Genomic DNA, 22,818 nt, shown 5'->3' with positions numbered 1-22,818 from the left:
CTTACATTGGTACCTTCTTTGTGTTTTGTCAAATCTGCAATGAAAGTGTTCTTAAAACGAACATGTGCGAGTCATCATCCGAGGCTGCTATAACATGAAATGTATGGCAGAAGGCGGGTAAAACAGAACAGGAGACATGCAATTCTCCTCCCAAGAAGTTCAGTCACAAATTTAATTAATGCATTATTTTTTTAGCAAGCGTCATCAGCATTGAAATATGTCCTCTGGAGTGGTGGCCAAAGCATGAAGGGGCATACAAATGTTTAGCATATCTGGCACATAAATACCTTGTAATGCCAACTACAAAAGTGCCATGTGAATGCCTGTTCTCACTTTCAGGTGACATTGTAATCAAGAAGCAGGCAGCATTATCTCCCATATGCTGTAAGCAAGTCTGTTTCTCTAAGCGATTGCCTGAACAACAGGTAGGACTGAGTGGACTTGTAGGTGCTAAGGTTTTACATTGTTTTGTTTTTGAGTGCAGTTATGTAATAAAAAAAAAAATCTACATTTGTAAGTTGTACTTTCATGATGAAGAGATTGCATTACAGTACTTGTATGGGGTGAATTGAAAAATACTGTTTTTTGTTTATCATTGTTACAGTGCAAATATTTGTAATAAAAATAAATATAAAGTGAGCACTGTACACTTTGTATTCTGTGTTGTAATTGAAATCAATATACTTGAAAATGTAGAAAAACTTGCAAAATATTTAATAAATTTCAATTAACATTCTATTTTTAATAGTCTGATTAAAACTGATTAATCACGATTAATTTTTTGAGTTATTCGCATGAGTTAACTGCGATTAATCGACAGCCCTAGTAATTTCACATCCTTGTAAAAATCTCTCCAGGTGAACATAATCACTGCCGAAAAAATCTACAAAAATCGAATACTTTTCTTTTAGTATTCAAAAAGAAAATGTCTCTCTCCACACCAAATTATTGTTTCATCATCTGTCATGTTGCTGTATTCCTACTTTTAGAGATATATTAAGTATATATATTACTAAATAAGATTTCATTCATTTATCCTATTTGCATATTCTGAAACTAAATCTAGTAAGGAATTACTAGATTTAGGAATCAGTAGCAATTAAGTAGCAAAGAAGCATCTTATTTGAAGTGCTTCATGGTAATATAACTGCTGTTAAGGTGGTATGCCTGTTTAAAAGCAATTGTTTTTCTGTTCAATGATGGTGGCTTAAGAATAAGTATCTGTAAAGGAGCAAATGCTATGTTATCCATAACTTACACTAATTACAGAACATTTGTAGTAAGTATGCATGCCTCAATGTAATTTGAATAAAGTTAAATTGATATTTTGGGTATAAAGTGACTTTAAATGTGTCCACATAAGGGTTTTCACAACTATAACAATATTGATTTAAATACAGATTTCAGTTAAACAGTGTAATTCTTGTATATAGACCTTAGAAGATTCATCTGTGTCAAATGATCCTTAATTGGTTCCTGGATCCCAAAAGAGCCAGATCACTCTTGTCAGGATTCCAGTGACCCAAATTTGTCTCACTGGGCATTCGATCCTAATAACAGAGTTGGTGGTGGTTTCCAAACCTTTTAAGAGTCCTAGTGAGCTTTGCAAATTCTTGAGGGGAGCTGCCAAACTTTATAAGGGGTGATGAGGTGTTCAGGAAAAGAGTGAATGCAGGAGTGAAGGAGAGAGCAGAAGGCAGATTTCCCAAGTTCTTTAGGGAGGGTGACAAAATGGGACGATTGAAGGGAAGTTGAGGTTTTTGCCCTCTCTTGTGGACCTCCTGCAATTTGCAGGAGGAAAGAAACCCCACAAGGAGCCTCAATAGTCACACCCAATCCATGAGTTTTGATGGGCTTGACAAGCTACTCTCAAGGCTTAGGACCAGATTTTTAGAGATATTTAAGTCCTAAAGATGCAGTTAGGTACCTCTAGGCGCTTTTGAAAATCCCATGATACCAAACTCCTATTTAAATCAGTGGGGGGTTCAGAGCCTACATGATTTTGAAAATTCCACTGGGTGCCTAGCCTGGATCTTTAGGTGCCTGGCCTTTAGTGTCTACCCCTTTCAAGCTCTGAGGAAGCTTGGTGAGGCCCCAACCTTAGATAGAACTAGTACAAGTATAGTTTTTTGTTTTTTAATGAAAGCTTGGTTTTTTAATGAAAGTCCGAATCATTTTATGAGGTCATGTGAGCCATCATTCTCTGGCAATGTTACTATATCATGTTTTAATAACACTTGTAATAAGACTTTAAACAACTATATTTTAATTCTGGTGGCTAGATCTCAAGTAAGTTATGTAAAAGTACACTTTGTATCTTCTTTTTTTCTCTCACTGCACAGTGGCTGGGGGGAGAATGTTCCAACTATTTAACACACTATGTATTTAGGGTATCCTAATACAGCAGTTCTTTGTATGATTCATTTAAATTTTTTTGAAGAAAAATTCCATGTCTGACCAAGATCTAACCTACCAACTTTGAGGCTTATATTTTTTTATGGGTTTGTGTTGTGCAGGGTATTTGAGGGATTTGGGCAGGGGGGGTGTCAAAACTGGTTCACTTGCAAATTTCTTACTATGGAGCAACTCTGCTGTTGCTGCATAATAATTGGAAAGTTGAAACTATTTTAGGACTATGATGGAGTATGCTTTTGGACTCTGCAGCAATATCACTTTGGCAGTTTGCCAGAAACAACTCTTCTAATCTGTTCCACAGAAGAAAAGAAATCAATGTTTTAAAGGGAAATGTTAAATATGAGATTTAAAAACCTTTTCTGAAAATCAGTTAGCTATTCTAGTCTGAAGAAAAAACAGTATCGGGTACTTCTTGAATTGGCAGGTACTGTAAATGAGAACTTGATCTGTTCAAGTAGATCTTAATTTAGAATTTTGTTCACTGCTTTATTTCTTCATAAAGTCTCGCACAAAGTTTAAGTTACTTGACTATTGTTTACATATAAAGTAAGGGAAATGAACATTTATCTGATATTAATAGCTTTGAAGAAATTCATTTTTTGCCATTTCTGGCAATTGGAAATGAAAGTGAATTATTTGACTATTGCTCTGTAACTATATATGAGCACGTTTCACTTCTTTATATCTTTTGGAATAGATGGAAGTCAGCAAACGATTTTGTTCCTATCATTACTGAGATAATCACTGAAATATCTAGAAAAACGACTTATGAAGTATTGACAAATAGATTTCGTAAAAGTATTTGTGGTGTATGTTCTTCTTCGTGTAGCAAACATACTTTTTTGCTGCATCACAAGGTGTGCTAGAAAACTTTAGTTTTTCAGGTGGCCTGATGGGATGAAAGCAGTTTGGGTTTTTTTGTACTGCTGTGTATCAAGGTTTTATAACCATAAATTAGCAAGTATTTAGCAGACTTTTCTCCATTCAGTGAATCTCTGCATAAATACAAAAAAAGTAATGGGACTAAAATTATAAGGCCTATCCTGTGATTTTGATGACAGGGTTTTAGCTGTGCAATTCAACTTGGCCCTGGTCTACACTATGAGTTTAGGTCGAATTTAGCAGTGTTAGATCAATTTAACCCTGCACCTGTCCACACAACGGAGCCATTTTTGTCGACTTAATGAGCTCTTAAAATCTATTTCTGTACTCCTCCCTGACGAGGGGATTAGCGCTGAAATCGACATTGCCGGGTCGAATTTGGGTTAGCGTGGACACAATTCGACAGTATTGGCCTCTGGGAGCTATCCCAGAGTGCTCCATTGTAACCGCTCTGGACTGCACTTTCAACTCGGATGCGCTAGCCAGGTACACAGGAAAAGCACTGCAGACTTTGGAATTTCATTTCCTGTTTGGCCAGAGTGGCGAGCTCATCAGCAGAGGTCACTATGCAGAGCTCATCGGCACAGGTGACCATGCAGTCCCAAAATCGCAAAAGACCTCCAGCATGGACCGAACGGGAGGTACTGGATCTGATCTCTGTATGGAGAGACGAATCCGTGCTATCAGAACTCCGTTCCAAAAGACGAAATGGCAAAATATTTGAAAAAATCTCCAAGGGCATCAAGGACAGAGGCTATCACAGGACCCGCAGCAGTGCTGCGTGAAATTTAAGGAGCTGAGGCAAGCCTACCAAAGAGTCAAACGCCCACTCGGGGTCAGAGTTTCTATGATGACTGCATGCAATTCTAGGGGGTGCCCCTACAATACCCCACACCTGTATGTGGACTCCTGCAAGTAAGTCTCACGCAACAGGGATGAGGATCTTGGGGACGAGGAAGACGATAGCGTACACCAGGCAAGCGGAGAAACCGTTCTCCCTGACAGCAAGGAACTATTTATCACCCTGGAACCAATACCCTCCCAACCCCTGGCTCCCGGATCTTGAAGGCGGAGAAGGCACCTCTGGTGAGTGTACCTTTGTAAATATAATACACGGTTTAAAAGCAAGCATGTTTAATGATTAATCTTCCCTGAAGACTTGAAATGCATTTGTAGCCAGTACAGCTACTGGAAAAGTCTGTTAATGTGTCTGGGGATGGAGCGGAAATCCTCCAGGGACATCTCAATGAAGCTCTCATGGAGGTACTCCCAAAGCCTTTGCAAAAGGTTTCTGGGGAGGGCAGCCTTATTGCATCCTCCATGGTGGAACACTTTACCACAGCAGGCTAGTAGCATGTAGTCTGGAATCATTGCATAAGAAAGCACGGCAGCGCGTGATCCCAGTGTTTGCTGGCATTCAAGCAACATCCGTTCTTTATCTCTCTGTGTTATCCTCAGGAGAGTGATATCATTCATGGTCACCTGGTTGAAATAAGGGAATTTTATTAAGGGGACATTCAGAGGTGGCCATTCCTGCTGGGCTGTTTGCCTGTGGCGGAAAATAAATCATCCCCGCTGTTAGCCACATGGTGGGGGGAGGGGTGAAGTGATCATCCCAGAGACTTGGGTATGGGTGGGGGGTTAGTTGGGTTTGTGCTGCACATTAACCCCAAAACATCAGCCCTTCCTTTTAAATAGCCAATGTGTCTTTTTCAATTTTACTCTTCCTTTTTTTCCTCCCACAGCTGCAAATGTGTTAACGCTGCCACTAGCATCTCCGTCCCAGAGGCTAGCACAGATAAGAAGGCGAAAAAAATGCACTTGCAATGAAATGTTCTCTGAGCTCATGCAGTCCTCCCAAGCTGAAAGAGCCCAGCAGAATGTGTGGAGGCAGACAATGGTAGAGTCCCGGAAAGAACAAAATGAATGCAAGGACAGGAGGCTGGAGCAACAGGAGAGGTGGTGAGATCAAGAGGAAAGGTGATGGCAGCATGATGAGAGGAGGCAGGATGTAGTGCTGAGGTTACTGGAGGATCAAAGTGATATGCTCCGGCGTATAGTTGAGGTGCAGGAAAGGCACAGACCACCACTGCAGCCCCTGTGTAACCAACCACCCTCCTCCCCAAGTTCCATAGCCTCCTCACCCAGATGCCCAAGAACGCAGTGTGGGGGTGGGGAGGCTCTCTGAGCACCCAACCACTCCACCCCAGAGGACTGCCCAAGCAACACAAGGCTGGCATTCAATAAGTTTTGAAGTGCAGTGTGGCCTTGTCCTTCCCTCCTCCCCCACCCCGTCCAACCTACCTTGGCAGTTATTCCCCTGTTCGTGGGACGAATTAATAAAGAATTCATGAATTTGAAACAACAATGACTTTATTGCTTCTGCAAGCAGTGATCAAAGGTGGGAGGGGAGGGCGGTTGGCTTACAGGGAATTAGAGTGAACCAAGGGGGTGGGTTTTCATCAAGGAGAAACAATCAGAACCGTCACACTGTAGCCTGGTCAGCCATGAAACTGGTTTTCAAAGCTTCTCTGATGCGCACCGCGCCCTGCTGTGCTCTTCTAACTGCCCAGGTGTCTGGCTGTGCATAATCAGTGGCCAGGCGATCTGCCTCAACTTCCCACCCCGCCATAAACGTCTTCCCCTTACTCTCACGGATATTGTGGAACACACAGCAAGCAGTAATAACAATGGGAATATTGGTTTCACTGACGTCTAACCGAGTCAGTAAACTGCACCAGCGCGTTTTTAAACGTCCAAATGCACATTCTACCACCATTCTGCACTTGCTCAGCCTATAGTTGAACAGTTTCTGACTACTGTCCAGGGTGCCTGTGTATGGCTTCATGAGCCATAGCATTAAAGGGTAGGCTGGGTCCTGAAGGATAACTATAGGCATTTCAACATCCCCAACGGTTATTTTCTGGTCGGGAAAGTAAGTCCCTTGCTGCAGCTGTTCATACAGACCAGAGTTCCTGAAGATGCAAGCATCATGTACCTTTCCCGGCCATCCCACATTGATGTTGGCGCAACGTCCCTTGTGATCCACCAGTGCTTGCAACACCATTGAAAAGTACCCCTTTTGGTTTATGTACTGGCTGCCTTTGTGGTCCGGTCCTAAAATAGGGATATGGGTTCCGTCTGTGGCCCCACCACAGTTAGGGAATCCCACTGCAGCAAAGCCATACACTATGACCTTCACATTTCCCAGAGTCACTATCCTTGATAGCAGCAGCTCAGTGATTGCGTTGGCTATTTGCATCAGAGCAGCCCCTAGAGTAGATTTGGCCACTCCAAATTGATTCCCGACTGACCGGTAGCTGTCTAGTGTTGCAAGTTTCCAAAGGGCTATCGCTACTCGCTTGTGAACTGTGAGGGCTGCTCTCATCTTGGTATTGTTGTGCTTCAGGGCAGGGGAAAGCAAGTCACAAAGTTCCATGAAAGTGCCCTTATGCATGCGAAAGTTTCGCAGCCACTGGGAATCATCCCAGACCCGCAACACTATGCGGTCCCACCAATCTATGCTTGTTTCACAGGCCAGAATCAGCGTTCCATGGCACGAGCCAGGATGGCCAAATTGCCGGGGCCCGTGCTTTTAGAGAAATCTGTGTCCATGTCCTAATCGCTCTTTTCACCGTAATGCTATTGCCTCCTCACCTGCTTTTGCAGGTTCTGGTTCTTCATATACTGCATGATAATGCACGAGGTGTTTACAATGCTCATAACTGCCGCGGTGATCTGAGCGGGCTCCATGCTTGCCGTGGTATGGTGTCTGCAGGAGAGCAGAGTTGCAGGGGAAGCGGTGGTTGGATGACCAGTTTTGCAGACCTACTGCATCTTCTGCTGCCAGGACACAACAGCTGAGCGGGCTGCAAGCTTGCTGTGGTATGGCGAGACACGAGCAGCCGAGCAGAGTTGCAGCGGAAGTGGCCCTGCGAGACCACCAGGAGAGCAGAATGCCAGCGGAAATGGTGGATGACGATGATGGTTAGCAATCCTACTGCACCATCTGCTGAAAGCAGTATGGCGCCCACATGGAAAAAAGGCATGAAACGATTGTCTGCCGCTGCTTTCACGGAGGGAGGGACAACTGACAACATGTACCCAAAACCACCCTCGACAATGTTTTTGCCCCATCAGGCATTGGGAGCTTAACCCAGAATTCCAATGGGCAGCAGAGACTGCGGGAACTGTGGGATAGCTACCCACAGTGCAACACTCTGAAAGTCAGCGCTAGCCTCGCTACTGTGAATGCACTCCGCCGACTTAATGTGCTTAGTGCATTAGTGTGGGGGGGACACACAATCGACTGTATAAAATCGCTTTCTAAAAAATTGAATTCTATGAATTCGACCTAATTTTGTAGTGTAGACATACCCTTGTACCGCTACATACATCCCCAATCAACTCAGTGTGCCTGTAATATAGGAGGGAGTGTTGTCCAGTGGCCAGACAAGTAAATTAAGGGGTTTAGAATTCCTTCATTCTGTTGCAGTTCCACCTCTAATTTGCTGTGATCTTGGACAAGTCACTTTCTCATTCTGTGCCTTCGTGCACTCATTTTCTATACTAGATGCCTACTTACCTCATATGTGTGGTGTAAGACTTAACTTACATTTGTATAGTTTCCAATATAAGATGCTAAATAAATGCATATTGTTCTTCCTGGGAAGAAATAAGGACTCTGAGCTCTGAATTACATGATTTTTGTAACTAAACTCTCAGTTTTAATGTTGTATTTAACTTTCCTCACCTTTTAAAAAATAAACTTATAACTGAATATCTTTAAGGGGGATTTCAGTAAATGCTCAAGTATGGTTTAATGGACAGTCTTTCTTTTTTTAAAAAAAAAAAAAATTTGAATGAAGAATAAGTATAAAACATATCAGCTAAAAGCCAGTTTTAGTTTAAAGAAAATAGTTTCAGCCATTTGAAGGCTGAGTATTCAAATATACACAAGTGACAGCATTATTATTTAGAAAAGGTTGCAAACTTGTGTTCAATATTTTTTTTGTACTATGAAAATTTATCTGAAAATTTGCTAGTTCCAAACTATCTTCTCTCACTCCTAGTTGCCTTTTCTATTATTAATTTAATACAGTTGTGATTTCTGAAGTATTGTCTGCTGAGTACTAGGAACAGTTCATCCTGAAGTTGGCACAAATAGATATACCACACTTACATTGAGTGTACTGTTCTAAAACATATCTTCCTATGGCAAAGGCATTTGAACTCTCTCAGCACTTGGTATGTTTCAAATTGTAAGTTTTCAAACAAAATAGTTTCTCAGTTTCATGAGTCCAAAGATAAGGTGGTTCTTGAACTCAACTGGCTAAATGTTTAAATTGAATAAAAATCCACAATCACTTTTGGGTCACAACCAAAGCAACTTTTGGAGAAAGTTGAAACAGAAAGAGATCTAAGAAGGAAGTGATGCCTCGATATGACAGTGTTAAATAAGCTGTTTAACATGCTGAATCACAAGATTCTTTTTTCCTTACGTTTTCATTTGGAATATTATTGGATTTCTACTATTTGTTTTCCGAAGGAGTGTTTTTATACGTTCCACTATTTTTTTTTTTTGCTAAGCCATAAACCATGGCAGCATAAAATAATTTAAATAGACTTGTAAATAAGTTGAATATTAGGATTCCTGTATTTCCCTGCTCTTATTCACAACACAAGCCAGTGAAGTTCACAAATAGTTTATTTTACCCTCATGCTCCTCCTGCAGTGGAGTGCTTTTCCTAAACAGTCTCCGCAATTTCGAAACAAGTAGGGTGTCACAGTTCTAAACTGCTGGTATCACTTCTGCCTGTTTCACACTGCTGCAGCATCATTGGGAACATGCTATTGTGCAGAAGCAGAGTTAGATTAAACCAAGGGATAAAAGGGATCTTTTCAAAAGTCTGTAGGAAAAAAGCCACTGTGTGTTTAACATTGTTGATTAAGGCTGTAATAAGAGCATTCTTGTGGCTTTTAGCTAATAAAACCAAAACCTTTCAAAAGACTGCTTTCAGTTAGTAGTTAATCTTAAGGAAGGGTGTCACTGGTAGAAGAAAAATACGTTACTGGAAAATAGACATGCACCTCTGCCCATCTGAGGTTAAAGCAGACAGGTTCCCCATCTGCAAAATCAGAAAAAATAAACTGAAGCTTACTTTATAGAGTAAATCCTGAAATGGCACACTTTTGTCTTTAATCAAAAACAGCTTTTTAAACTTGAATTAAAAAAAAAAAAAGCAGCCTCTTCATTTAAATGCATCAAGGCTACTCTGATCAAGAAAAAGACAGCAAATGCCCCCTGCTGGTGGCTTCACTGACATTTCAATTTTAGGATGTTGGGATTGTGTTTTCTGACCATAAAAATACTGGGGAATTTCTTCTGTTTTTTCTCCTCTGATCTCTCAGTCTTTCTGAAACACTTGTTATAAATTTACTCAGATCAAATTTTAAGGTCTGTGTGATAAATGCAGTTAATTTAATTTTGTTCCTTGTATTCCTAAATGAAAGTTCATAATATAAACCAGGGCAAACTATGGCAAGTAAGCTGATTTTCAGTGGCATTCACACTGCCCAGGTCCTGGCCACTGGTCCGGGGGGGGCTCTTCATTTTAATTTAATTTTAAATGAAGCTTCTTAAACATTTTAAAAACCTTTATTTACTTTACATACAACAATAGCTTAGTTAGATATTATAGATTTATAGAAAGAGACCTTCTAAAAACATTAAAATGTATTACTGGCACGCGAAACCTTAAAGTAGAGTGAATGAATGAAGACTCGGCACACCAATTCTGAAAGGTTGCCAACTCCGGATATAAACCTTCAGGTGACAGATTATGAGGGTATGTGTTTCTACTGTGTAGCAGAACACAATAGCTAAGTATGCTGAGTTATTTACTCAGTTAATCACATTTTAAAAATCCCCAAATTATATAATATGGATTCCAGGTACTGGTTTTGTTTGGGGCTGGGGGAAGGAATTAAAAAACAAACAAACAAAAAAAAAAACTAGTATATTATTATTTCATTATATTTGGAGGCTTTAAAATATTGTGATTGATTGAATGAGTAAAACATTAGATTGCAAGGCATTTTAGAATAAATCTATATATCTGAAATTTGTAATAACTTGTTTTTGCAAACGTTCAAAGCCTGTTCTCTCCTGTTCTTACATCTGACTTCTGTATAATATATACAGTTTAGCTGAAGTCTCCAGTATCTGCTTTCTCATCAGATCCCCAATATGGCCTCATCATCAACACCTAAATATAATTCAAACTCCTTGGAGAGCTCGTCAATTAAAAGGGTGAGTGTAGCTTCTTCTGTATTATTGTGGCTATGTATTTTTTTCACTTTTTAAGTCAAGTATCCCAGGGGTCATTAGCTTTCAGGTTCTTGAGCATAAAACTGAATATTTATTGAGTAACTTCTGTTATTCTTATAAATTATTTCTATTTCCAAAGTTCAAATGCAACTTGAAACAACAATGAATTGTAAGATTGAAGCATCAACTGTGCAAACAAAACAATTTCTTATCCCAGGTTTTTATAGCACCTGAAAGTCAATCCTGTTTCAACTTGCAAATTGCTGTGCACTTTTTCTAGTTTCAGAGTAGCAGCCGTGTTAGTCTGTATTCGCAAAAAGAAAAGGAGTACAAGTTTTGGGAACCACTGGGCTAGATACAACTTGCTAATTAATTGTGTGATAGAATTTTTTAGATGCATCCGATGAAGTGAGCCGTAGCTCACGAAAGCTTATGCTCAAATAAATTTGTTAATCTCTAAGGTGCCACAAGTACTCCTTTACTTTTTCTAGTATTGATGAATGTTGAAATTTTGTTACTATTCAGCTCTTTTTGTCTTTAGAAAAATTCTATCACACAATTAATTAACAAGTTGTATCTAGCCCAGTGGTTCCCAAACTTGTTCCGCCGCTTGTGCAGGGAAAGCCCCTGGCGGGCCGGGCCAGTTTGTTTACCTGCCGTGTCCGCAGGTTCGGCTGAACGCGGCTCCCAGTGGCCTGGAGCAGCAAACCGTGGCCACTGAAAGCCGCGATCGGCCAAACTTGCAGACACGGCAGGTAAACAAACTGGCCCGGCCCGCCAGGGGCTTTCCCTGAACAAGCAGCGGAACAAGTTTGGGAACCACTGATTTAGCCACATGTAGTAGCTGGGCCACTTTGAGGTAAAATATAATTACCTAAAGATAGTACTCTCTACTAAACTCCACTCTTTCGTCACACGTATTGGGAGGAGGAGTATTTTTATTTGATTTATTTTAGCTTGATTTATTCTGAGGCAAATAGATGCTGCTTCTGCATTACTTGGTGGACTGTGTATCTTTGCACTTAAGTAGCATAATAGAAGTTTGTATACTTGCTGTTTAAAAATATTTCTCACTACCTTCTGCAGAAATACTTATGTTGAACTATAGCCTTGTCACTCACTGTTTTCTTAAAATCTTTATTAAAAGACATAAGCACTAAATGTGCAAAGTATATCTAATAGTGAGGTGAACATTTTGCTTGTATAACTATTTGAAAAGTGGGACAGATTTTTAAACTCTTGAATCAAGCAACTATGATGAATAACTCTTTTATTCCAGGTTTCAGAGTAGCAGCCGTGTTAGTCTGTATTCACAAAAAGAAAAGGAGTACTTGTGGCAGCTTAGAGACTAACAAATTTATTTGAGCATAAGCTTTCGTGAGCTATAGCTCACTTCATCGGATGCATCTAAAAAATTCTATCACACAATTAATTAGCAAGTTGTATCTAGCCCATGCATCCGATGAAGTGAGCTGTAGCTCACAAAAGCTTATGCTCAAATAAATTTGTTAGTCTCTAAGGTGCCACAAGTACTCCTTTTCTTTTATTCCAGAGAACTGGAATCTACAAAACCTTTTGAGACATTGAGATGTAGATATTTTATTCCAGTTAAATACAGAAATTATTTTTGAATATTTCTTTAGCAAATAACATTAAGCACAGAGTTGAATTGTTATTGTAGGGGTTCCTTTTTGCTTTGCTTTGCTATGTCAGTTCCTGTACTGAATTTCCTATTCCTTCATGTACTGGATATTTAATGTTTTAAAGCAGTTTATATCTATAAGATTTGAAGAAGTTGCACCAAGTATGAATTTGTTTTTATACTACCCTTTCTCTTTAGACCCCAAAAGATGGAACTAAATGGGAACAAAATGAGGAAATACCTCGTCTACCAGGAGAAACTAGAGTCACAGGTAAAAAATTATCATTGAATAATCTAACCTAGTGCATATTGAAGGATTAGTAAGCCATCTATATGTAGTTTTATCTCTGTACTGTTGTGAATTTGTAGTGGGGTAACTTTTACTGAACTCCCATAAACAAACATTTTATTTTAAAAAAACATTCAAGGTTGTTGAAGTGCGACATCCACCCAGTGCAAACCCTCAAATGCAAGAGGAATGCCAAGGTAATGGACGCCTCTTAATTGTAACTTACTGCCCATATAGCATATTTTTAATGACAAGACTCCCACACTCCTTTTTTATATGCTGCACACAACACATCAATCTCCCTCACACAATAATGTGCAACTTTAACTACAACTTCAGCAACATCAGCATGTGTCAGCGTTGACTTGTGTGCTAAGTGTTGCCCTGTTGTGTTAGGGATATATGATATTGTAAGGAAGGTTTTTGCATTACAGTGTGAGGAAGTCTGTATGCAGTGTTTCCTTATATGTTGGAGACAGAAGGCTGATTCTTGTGAAGGTGTGGAGTCCTCAGTAGAAATGTGCTGTGTGGATGTTAAGGTCTGATTAAAATGAGTCTTTTAGCTTGACATTCCTTTGGGTATATCTACACAGCAACTATATACCCATAGCTGCCATGCTAGCTGACTTGGGCTTGTGGGGCTCGAGCTGCGGGGCTGTTTAATTGCTATGTAGACTTTTGGGCTCAGGATGGAGCCCAGGCTCTTCTCCGGGTCGCTGAGCCTCTGCTCCAGCCCAAGCCCGGAAATCTACACAGAAATTTAACAGCCCCACAGCATGAGCCCCGCAATCCATGTTGGCTAGCATGGGCCAGCTGTGGGTGTCTGGTTGCTGTGTAGACATATTCTTTGTGTCTAATGGTTTGTTTTGGAGAGAGATCGCACTTATGAAAACCTTAATTGATTTTAAATATTTTTCTAATAGGAATTTTCTAGATTTTTAATAGAGCAAGTGATGGAGGGAATGGAGGCAGAGTATATCAGGGCAAGCAGGAATGGCTCCCTGGATTTTCCCTATGTTGTTAGGGTACTACAGAGTGAGTGGGAAATCTTGATATGGGCGGGTGCGTGGGGAAAGTGGCCTGGGGAATAAGTGGGGAGAAAAAAATGGATATACTGCACAATGAAATCTCTGTTTAATGAGAGCAGTAATAATAACTACTATAAGATTTCTTCACAAAGCTTATGATAGATCTTAAGAGCAGTTATTTGTATATGTAGTAGTAGTTCCTTGCATTGTAAATGCCCTCACTAATTGGTAGTAGTGGCATTGATGTATTTAGGGTGCCTCCAGGGCTGCAGTATTTGCATTATAGGCTGCCCTATGAACTGTTCTTTGGTTCTGGTCAAAGTGAAATTGAGTAGTTCTCCCCAGGGTGAACTGTTAATGATGAGCCCCCTACACACCTTACAAATAGAACTGTGTACCTTGACACAAGAGAACTTATTGCAGAGCATCAAAAGATGAAACAATATCAACATTAATAATGTTTTCACTGTGGAATCTTAAAGAAACAGTCCAGCAGCTACAAAAGAGATTTTGTATCCGATGAAGTGAGCTGTAGCTCACGAAAGCTTATGCTCTAATAAATTTGTTAGTCTCTAAGGTGCCACAAGTACTCCTTTTCTTTTTGCGAATACAGACTAACACGGCTGCTACTCTGAAAAGAGATTTTAAATCCCAGTCGCTTCCTCATGTTTGTGTAGTTTTCACACAGCAGTGAGGAAGAAGAAAATACAGATGTAGTCAGAAATCAGACTCGGGGCGGTTGTAGAATCTGAAACATTCAACTTTTTTTCTAAATGTCTATTAATTAACATGTAAAAGTTTTCCCCTCATGTAGGTCCTTCTCTTAATAAAATTTGTATTATGAGTACAGACATCCTTTTTATTGCTCTTATTAGTGTTGTCCTTAACTCCTAAATTATGCTTGTTTCATTTACAGACAAGGAAGTTATCTATGTTTGTCCATTTAATGGTGCTGTTAAAGGAAGACTGTATGTTACTAACTACAGACTATACTTAAGAAGTGTGGAAATAGTGAGTAGTGTGTGTAAACACTTGCAGAATGCAAATCTGCATAACTGAAGATCAGTAATGAGATGCAGTTGTTGTTTTGGTCCCTTCTGGCCTTGAAATCTATGAATCTCTGCCCGCAGAACAGCACTGGTGGGGGGATAGCAATGGCTGTTGAAGAAATTATGAGGGCAAAACAGAATAAAACTAAATCATGGGCTGCTCTGTTGTGATCAGACTCAAGGTTTTAGAACCCTTGAACTGAGATCATTGTGATCTCAGACAGTTTTTATTACTTGGATGCAAAAAGTTGGCAATATTTAGATGCAACAAGAGTGGGCAATTTTCCTCTTCAGTGCTAAAGTTCATTGCTGTGACAATAGTTTTACATTGCCAATACAAGAGTAATTTATTCCTGCAGCAGAGTTCATGTGAAGAAAAATAGAGCTGTCACAAAAAAGATTTGCATTGTTAGCAAAAGGAAGGTGATGTTCAGTTAAGATAGTAGCAGAAATATTAGGTTTTTAATAATCAATATGGTGTTAATTTTACTGCAGAAATCTTTAATTTAAAAAAGTTAGTATATAATTTTTCAGGTTTCATTGTCTTAGCTTAGTTTGTACTCTTACAAATGAATGCAGGCAAGATTGTGGTATTGCCTTTGAAAGATGAAAACTATTCATTACTTTTATCAGATATCTGTGCAGTCATTTATCATTTCAAACATTAACAGAAAATTACAAACCAGCTCAACTTATTTTAAAGCTATATTTTTTCTTAATTGTATGAATATTAACACTTTTGAGAATGAATCTATTTGTCAGACAGATCCAAACCAATAGTCTTACTAGAACTGTAGCACCTCTGGATAACTTCTCAGTTCACTGATTTCTATTCTACCTACAATTAGACAGTCAGAGCTAATGTAGTGTCACTACAAGGTGTCTTCTGTACTTTTTCCTCTTTTCCTGCTTCATCAATATCTTGAGTGAAACTAGACACAAATAGGCAGGGATATAGAGTGACTTCACAGTTTTTCAACATACAGCGGGAGGAAAAAAGTTATCACCAAGTTAGTTTTGAGTCTGCATTGCAAAGTTAAAGCAAGAAACAAACTCATTTACAGAATACATGACACCTGCTATGTGTATTTTATGACTATAATAGATTACATATCTTATGATTTTAAAGAAGTTTTGTATGAAGCTTAATGGCAGTAATACTGTATTTATTTTTATATTTTATCCTTTCTTTCCAGGATCCAGTTGTGATATTGGATGTTCCTCTGGGTGTAATTGCAAGGATTGAGAAAATGGGAGGAGCTTCAAGTAGAGGAGAAAATTCCTATGGACTAGATATTACTTGTAAAGTAAGACTTGCAACAATCCATTAAAAAGAGAGAATTCATGGATGTCAATTTTTCATTGCATACATCTTTTGCAGAAATTAGAAAACAAAGTATTTTGTTCATCCAGCAATCTGGAATACATAGGGTAAATTTACTTTTATCCAAAATGTGCTCACCCCCCTCTCCCCCCACCCCATACTACAGCTAAATCTAAAGAAATAGCTTTTCAGAACGATCTAGGAAAATAATTTATAATGTGTAACTGCTGTTGTCACCAAATGCAGGGAGAAAGATAGTATTTTGCAGTAGTAGACCAATGATCTTGTACTGTAATATGCAGTTTTAGGGCGCATCAGTGGGATTTTAATCACTTTTATGAAACAAGACCATAATTCATGCACCTGTAGTTCCTTATTTTATGGACCCTACAGGTCATTAATATATTTATCTTATAGACTTCTTAAAAGACCTACCCATTGTCTTATAGGAAGAGTCAGATAGTTGTATTAGGTTTCATTGCCAAAAAAGGACCTTAACCCAAAGGTGCAGGCATACTTGTAAAACAATACATCCATTTTCTTAAGTCTCACAAGATTTGTGGCTGTGTATATTGCCACAAAAAATACGGTCATGAGAGGAATTCCTTTTTGATAATCCAGGAGTCCTTTATATAACTCTTGAATGGAATATGTAAGCTACAGACTCTGTTCTCATGCAACATATCATGCAGTAACATGCAAATATCTTAATTTTAAACTTAATCAAGAGGAAATGTCTGAGGACAGTGTAGTCTAGACAGCTTGTTGGCAAAGTACTCATGTTGTAAACATAGAATAATTTATAATCCACAAACATTCAGTAGCCCATGAGACTTGCTAGTGAATCAAATAATATTGCTTCTGACCGTTTTAAGCCAAAGAGGAGGAGCACCAGTGTTGCACAGTAAGGTAAAACTCTTTATTCCAACCATATATTGCATGTGAAGTTGTTAAATTCTTTATGCCCTAAAATAAAGGTGTGTTTTTTTTTTACACACCATGAAGTAGGAGAGATCTTAAAATGAACATTCATATTTGTTTTTGATACATTGAGTACAATCGAAATAATGATCATCATATAATACAACACTTATAAATAAAGTAAAGATACTGTATTACTTTGCTTATTTTTTAAAAGGTAATTGTCCTCATTTTAGGATATGAGAAATCTACGGTTTGCACTGAAACAAGAAGGTCACAGCAGAAGAGATATATTTGAAATCCTTACAAAACACGCTTTTCCACAGTCACATAATTTGGTAAGTTAGCACTATTGTACTCTTTAATCCCTTTTTTTAAATGCAGAATTATTTCCTCACCATTCTCAATTACTGTACCTGGTAACAGGCACCATAGATGCATAGAATTGTAGGACTGGAAGGGACCTCGAGAGGTCTTATAGTCCAGTCCCCTGCATGACTACTTACAAAAAGAATCACCATCCCATGTCTAATCTATACAGAAAAACTGTATTCCTTGAAATTTATTTATTTTAAGATCTTTGCCATTTAAAAACATCCAAGTATATCTACTATTATTAAATACGTATACTCGTATCTTCCAAATCCCCTGTGACCCATCCAGTTGTTATTATTGCCCGTCAGAAAACATAAGTTACATCTTTCCTGGTCATGTTAATATAATACTACTTAAGCTGTTTGATTTCCCCCACCTCCCCCTCTCCAAACATTGAATTGTTCAGCAATCTCCAAAGCAATCAAAGTGAGTCTCTTGGCAATTGACATTTAGGACAAGTAGAGATAGTGAGCCAGCCCATATTTTATTGGCAATTATTAGTGAATAATATAATTAGCAGTTAATACTGTACTTAATTTTTACAGATTTATTGCAGATAAAAATCTTATGGAAGAAGTTCACTGACAATTAAGCTAACAAATCTGGATTTTTGGGTCTATGTCAATAGGAGAGGGAATGCTTTCACCAGGGTTCCTTGGTATCTCTGAAAATATGGTTTCACGGAATAAAACTGAAATTTGTGGGCAAGTACTCCATAATGTGGACTCCACTCAAATATTTTATTCCAAAATGCCTAAGAGAATTAAATTTTGTATTATGCAAAAGACAAAAACAAACCCTATGAGGGACAAGGATTGTATAACTTCGGCTTGGGAAATGTTTCAGATAAATGCCACTGCAGGTTTAAGCTTAGAAAAGTTGCTTTCATATTTCATAAGCAAATATATTTAATATATGCATGGTGCATCAGTTGGTATAATTATACCAACTTTTTGCTTAAAATTCAGCTCACCTGCTCTGTTTCCTCATTGGTTAACAATCTTTAGTGCTCTAATAAAATGTAAAGCACAACCAGCCTTTGAAACTTACAAGTTACAGGTAAATGAGTGCACATTTTGCAAGAAAATAAAATTTCTGAGACAAATGGTAATTCTAAATGCTTTACTTGTAAAGCCTTATTGCCATGGCCTGTATTCTGAATCAGTTGCTTAGTTACTATCCTGCTTAGGCCATGTCTACACTACAAAAATAACCATGCTTAAACACACAACATGGTTTGTCCACAACCATCTTTAAACATGGTTATTTTTTGGTGTAGATAGGACCATAAATCAGAGTTGACGCTCAGTGTCCTGTGATTAATTCTGCCCCAGAGACTTTCCCCACAGTGCTTAATTGCTTGGTGGGTAAGAAGTGGGAATTAATGTTCTAAATTATGCTACAGTTAGAGAGAATTTTCCAGTTTCAAAATCAAATGTTCAGAATATTTGCAGTTGCTAGTTGCTGTTTAGAAGTGGCACACCAGTCTGTCATATACTTCACCTAATTTCCTTGTAAAAATATTTCCAACTTTAAAATATTTAACTTATGCTCCTTCCAGGTGCCTTGGTACTATGTATGCTTGATGCTGTCCCAGGTGACACAGCTTGATATTTTAAGAGATTCTAAGGACCCCTTTCATGCAGGTCCTATAATTGGGTCGGAATAGCATGGATTCATTTTTATTAGTTTATGCAGGCAACCTTCAAATATAATGTAATCACAGTAACTGTAGCAAACATTAGCATTGCTTATTTGCAAGGAATAAAACATGCAGCACAAACTAAAAAGGAAATAGAATAGCACAAACAATATTGGTAATGCCCTTAATAAACCTTGTTGCAAAGAATGAAAAGGATTACATTTAATATATATTCGTGGTCAAAGCCTAACATTGGCTCTCAAGGTACTCCGGATTATGCAAGAGTGACTACAAGTGAATGGTATAGAATGAATTGCTCCATCCTGTGCCCATTTGTTATCTTCTAAGTTCAGGCTTAGTCCTCCATAGTGTCCAGAGTCTTGTCCACTCTATAGGCTCCTGACTCGCCTTCTTGATGAGTGTAGTAAAAATTCACCACACATACACAAGCCCATAATATAAAGAGCCCCTCTTCATGTGACTGATAAAACATTAAATGTCTTTCCTACTGAGTCCAGGGCATTTACAGTCCAATCTCACAGTAGTGACCAGTCTATAAAGAACCCCTTGCCCTCCATGTGTGCGCTTTTATTGCACACACAGTGTTTCAGAAATCATTGTTGGCTAATTTAGGACCTTGTGCATTGCTTCCTGGTATGGTGCTTAGTAAAAGACATTGTGGAGGTGTTATTAAAACCATTTCAGCCTTCTGAACCATTTGTTTCCCAACATGTTTGTCTTCTGAGATGGTTAACTAAAAAATCACTCTTTTAGCTGTCAAATCCAAATAAATACCATCTGCTTTAATTCTCTTAGGGGAAAAAAGAAAAATTTTGAGAATTATATGGAAAAGTCAGTGTATCAAATATGATTCGGAATGTGATCAGTAATTGTTTACTACCTGTTTTCTTGGAACACTGTATTTAAAGAATTTTAAAATGTGATAAATTTTTTTAAAAGTGAAAAGTTTTATACCTGGGATTCTGCGCTTCCAGAGTTGTGATTAGCTACTTCAATAACCTGCAAAACAGAGCAGGGAATGCAGCTCCCTTTGCTTCTTGGGTTTAAATAATGTGCTCAGCTATAGCAAGTGAATCAATTTTTACTTTGAAAATGAAAATTATCATTAAACGTATTAGCAATTTTTAGAACTAAATATTTAGCTTCTTACTATTTTGGTCATTTGGGACTTTTAGGGTGTTTGTTGTGTACATAGTTGTGTTTTGCAGCTCAGTTTTATTTTAATGCCCCAAGGCTAGCCATAGGTATAGCCATCCATTGCAAATGTTTTTGAGCTGCTGTTTTTTAAGCAAGTGCCATATATTTGTCATCAGTCTGTTGCCATGGATATTTTTGAAGTACAGTAATAGAATCATAGAATCATAGAATCATAGAATATCAGGGTTGGAAGGGACCCCAGAAGGTCATCTAGTCCAACCCCCTGCTCAAAGCAGGACCAAGTCCCAGTTAAATCATCCCAGCTAGGGCTTTGTCAAGCCTGACCTTAAAAACCTCTAAGGAAGGAGATTCTACCACCTCCCTAGGTAACGCATTCCAGTGTTTCACCACCCTCTTAGTGAAAAAGTTTTTCCTAATATCCAATCTAAACCTCCCCCATTGCAACTTGAGACCATTACTCCTCGTTCTGTCATCTGCTACCATTGAGAACAGTCTAGAGCCATCCTCTTTGAAACCCCCTTTCAGGTAGTTGAAAGCAGCTATCAAATCCCCCCTCATTCTTCTCTTCTCCAGACTAAACAATCCCAGCTCCCTCAGCCTCTCCTCATAAGTCATGTGCTCTAGACCCCTAATCATTTTCGTTGCCCTTCGTTGTACTCTTTCCAATTTATCCACATCCTTCCTGTAGTGTGGGGCCCAAAACTGGACACAGTACTCCAGATGAGGCCTCACCAGTGTCGAATAGAGGGGAACGATCACGTCCCTCGATCTGCTCGCTATGCCCCTACTTATACAACCCAAAATGCCATTGGCCTTCTTGGCAACAAGGGCACACTGCTGACTCATATCCAGCTTCTCGTCCACTGTCACCCCTAGGTCCTTTTCCGCAGAACTGCTGCCGAGCCATTCGGTCCCTAGTCTGTAGCGGTGCATTGGATTCTTCCATCCTAAGTGCAGGACCCTGCATTTATCCTTATTGAACCTCATTAGATTTCTTTTGGCCCAATCCTCCAATTTGTCTAGGTCCTTCTGTATCCTATCCCTCCCCTCCAGCGTATCTACCACTCCTCCCAGTTTGGTATCATCCGCAAATTTGCTGAGAGTGCAATCCACACCATCCTCCAGATCATTTATGAAGATATTGAACAAAACGGGCCCCAGGACCGACCCCTGGGGCACTCCACTTGACACCGGCTGCCAACTAGACATGGAGCCATTGATCACTACCCGTTGAGCCCGACAATCTAGCCAGCTTTCTACCCACCTTATAGTGCATTCATCCAGCCCATACTTCCTTAACTTGCTGACAAGAATGCTGTGGGAGACCGTGTCAAAAGCTTTGCTAAAGTCAAGAAACAATACATCCACTGCTTTCCCTTCATCCACAGAACCAGTAATCTCATCATAAAAGGCGATTAGATTAGTCAGGCATGACCTTCCCTTGGTGAATCCATGCTGACTGTTCCTGATCACTTTCCTCTCCTCTAAGTGCTTCAGGATTGATTCTTTGAGGACCTGCTCCATGATTTTTCCAGGGACTGAGGTGAGGCTGACCGGCCTGTAGTTCCCAGGATCCTCCTTCTTCCCTTTTTTAAAGATGGGCACTACATTAGCCTTTTTCCAGTCATCCGGGACTTCCCCCGTTCGCCACGAGTTTTCAAAGATAATGGCCAAGGGCTCTGCAATCACAGCCGCCAATTCCTTCAGCACTCTCGGATGCAATTCGTCCGGCCCCATGGACTTGTGCACGTCCAGCTTTTCTAAATAGTCCCTAACCACCTCTATCTCTACAGAGGGCTGGCCATCTCTTCCCCATTTTGTGTTGCCCAGCACAGCAGTCTGGGAGCTGACCTTGTTAGTGAAAACAGAGGCAAAAAAAGCATTGAGTACATTAGCTTTTTCCACATCCTCTGTCACTAGCTTGCCTCCCTCATTCAGTAAGGGGCCCACACTTTCCTTGGCTTTCTTCTTGTTGCCAACATACCTGAAGAAACCCTTCTTGTTACTCTTGACATCTCTTGCTAGCTGCAGCTCCAGGTGCGATTTGGCCCTCCTGATATCTTTCCTACATGCCCGAGCAATATTTTTATACTCTTCCCTGGTCATATGTCCAAGCTTCCACTTCTTGTAAGCTTCTTTTTTATCTTTAAGATCCGCTAGGATTTCACCATTAAGCCAAGCTGGTCGCCTGCCATATTTACTATTCTTTCGACTCATCGGGATGGTTTGTCCCTGTAACCTCAACAGGGATTCCTTGAAATACAGCCAGCTCTCCTGGACTCCCTTCCCTTTCATGTTAGTCCCCCAGGGGATCCTGGCCATCTGTTCCCTGAGGGAGTCAAAGTCTGCTTTCCTGAAGTCCAGGGTCCGTATCCTGCTGCTTACCTTTCTTCCCTGCGTCAGGATCCTGAACTCAACCAACTCATGGTCACTGCCTCCCAGATTCCCATCCACTTTTGCTTCCCCCACTAATTCTACCCGGTTTGTGAGCAGCAGGTCAAGAAAAGCGCTCCCCCTAGTTGGCTCCCCTAGCACTTGCACCAGGAAATTGTCCCCTACGCTTTCCAAAAACTTCCTGGATTGTCTATGCACCGCTGTATTGCTCTCCCAGCAGATATCAGGAAAATTAAAGTCACCCATGAGAATCAGGGCATGCGATCTAGTAGCTTCCGTGAGTTGCCGGAAGAAAGCCTCATCCACCTCATCCCCCTGGTCCGGTGGTCTATAGCAGACTCCCACCAT

General features: G+C 39.6%; 1 protein-coding gene across 6 annotated transcripts in view; it reads left to right on the top strand.

Moving 5' to 3' along the window:
* Window positions 1-22,818, top strand: part of MTM1 (myotubularin 1) — an 83,911-nt gene that overhangs the window by 15,950 nt on the left and 45,143 nt on the right. For 4 of the 6 annotated variants that reach the window (XM_038416620.2, XM_038416622.2, XM_043492567.1 and 1 more), the window contains exons 2-6: window positions 10,538-10,609; window positions 12,468-12,540; window positions 14,503-14,597; window positions 15,832-15,942; window positions 17,117-17,218. In XM_038416620.2, coding sequence (XP_038272548.1) covers window positions 10,547-10,609; window positions 12,468-12,540; window positions 14,503-14,597; window positions 15,832-15,942; window positions 17,117-17,218 — 444 coding nt within the window. In that variant the 5' untranslated portion in view covers window positions 10,538-10,546. Of the gene's footprint in view, window positions 1-10,537; window positions 10,610-12,467; window positions 12,541-12,697; window positions 12,756-14,502; window positions 14,598-15,831; window positions 15,943-17,116; window positions 17,219-22,818 lie in introns of all 6 variants that reach the window. The other 2 variants (XM_043492566.1, XM_038416623.2) reach the window with 2 other exon arrangements.

This window comes from Dermochelys coriacea, chromosome 9, assembly GCF_009764565.3.
Source record: "Dermochelys coriacea isolate rDerCor1 chromosome 9, rDerCor1.pri.v4, whole genome shotgun sequence".
Taxonomy (NCBI): Eukaryota; Metazoa; Chordata; order Testudines; family Dermochelyidae; genus Dermochelys; species Dermochelys coriacea.
This window is presented reverse-complemented; position numbering and strand designations above follow the sequence as displayed.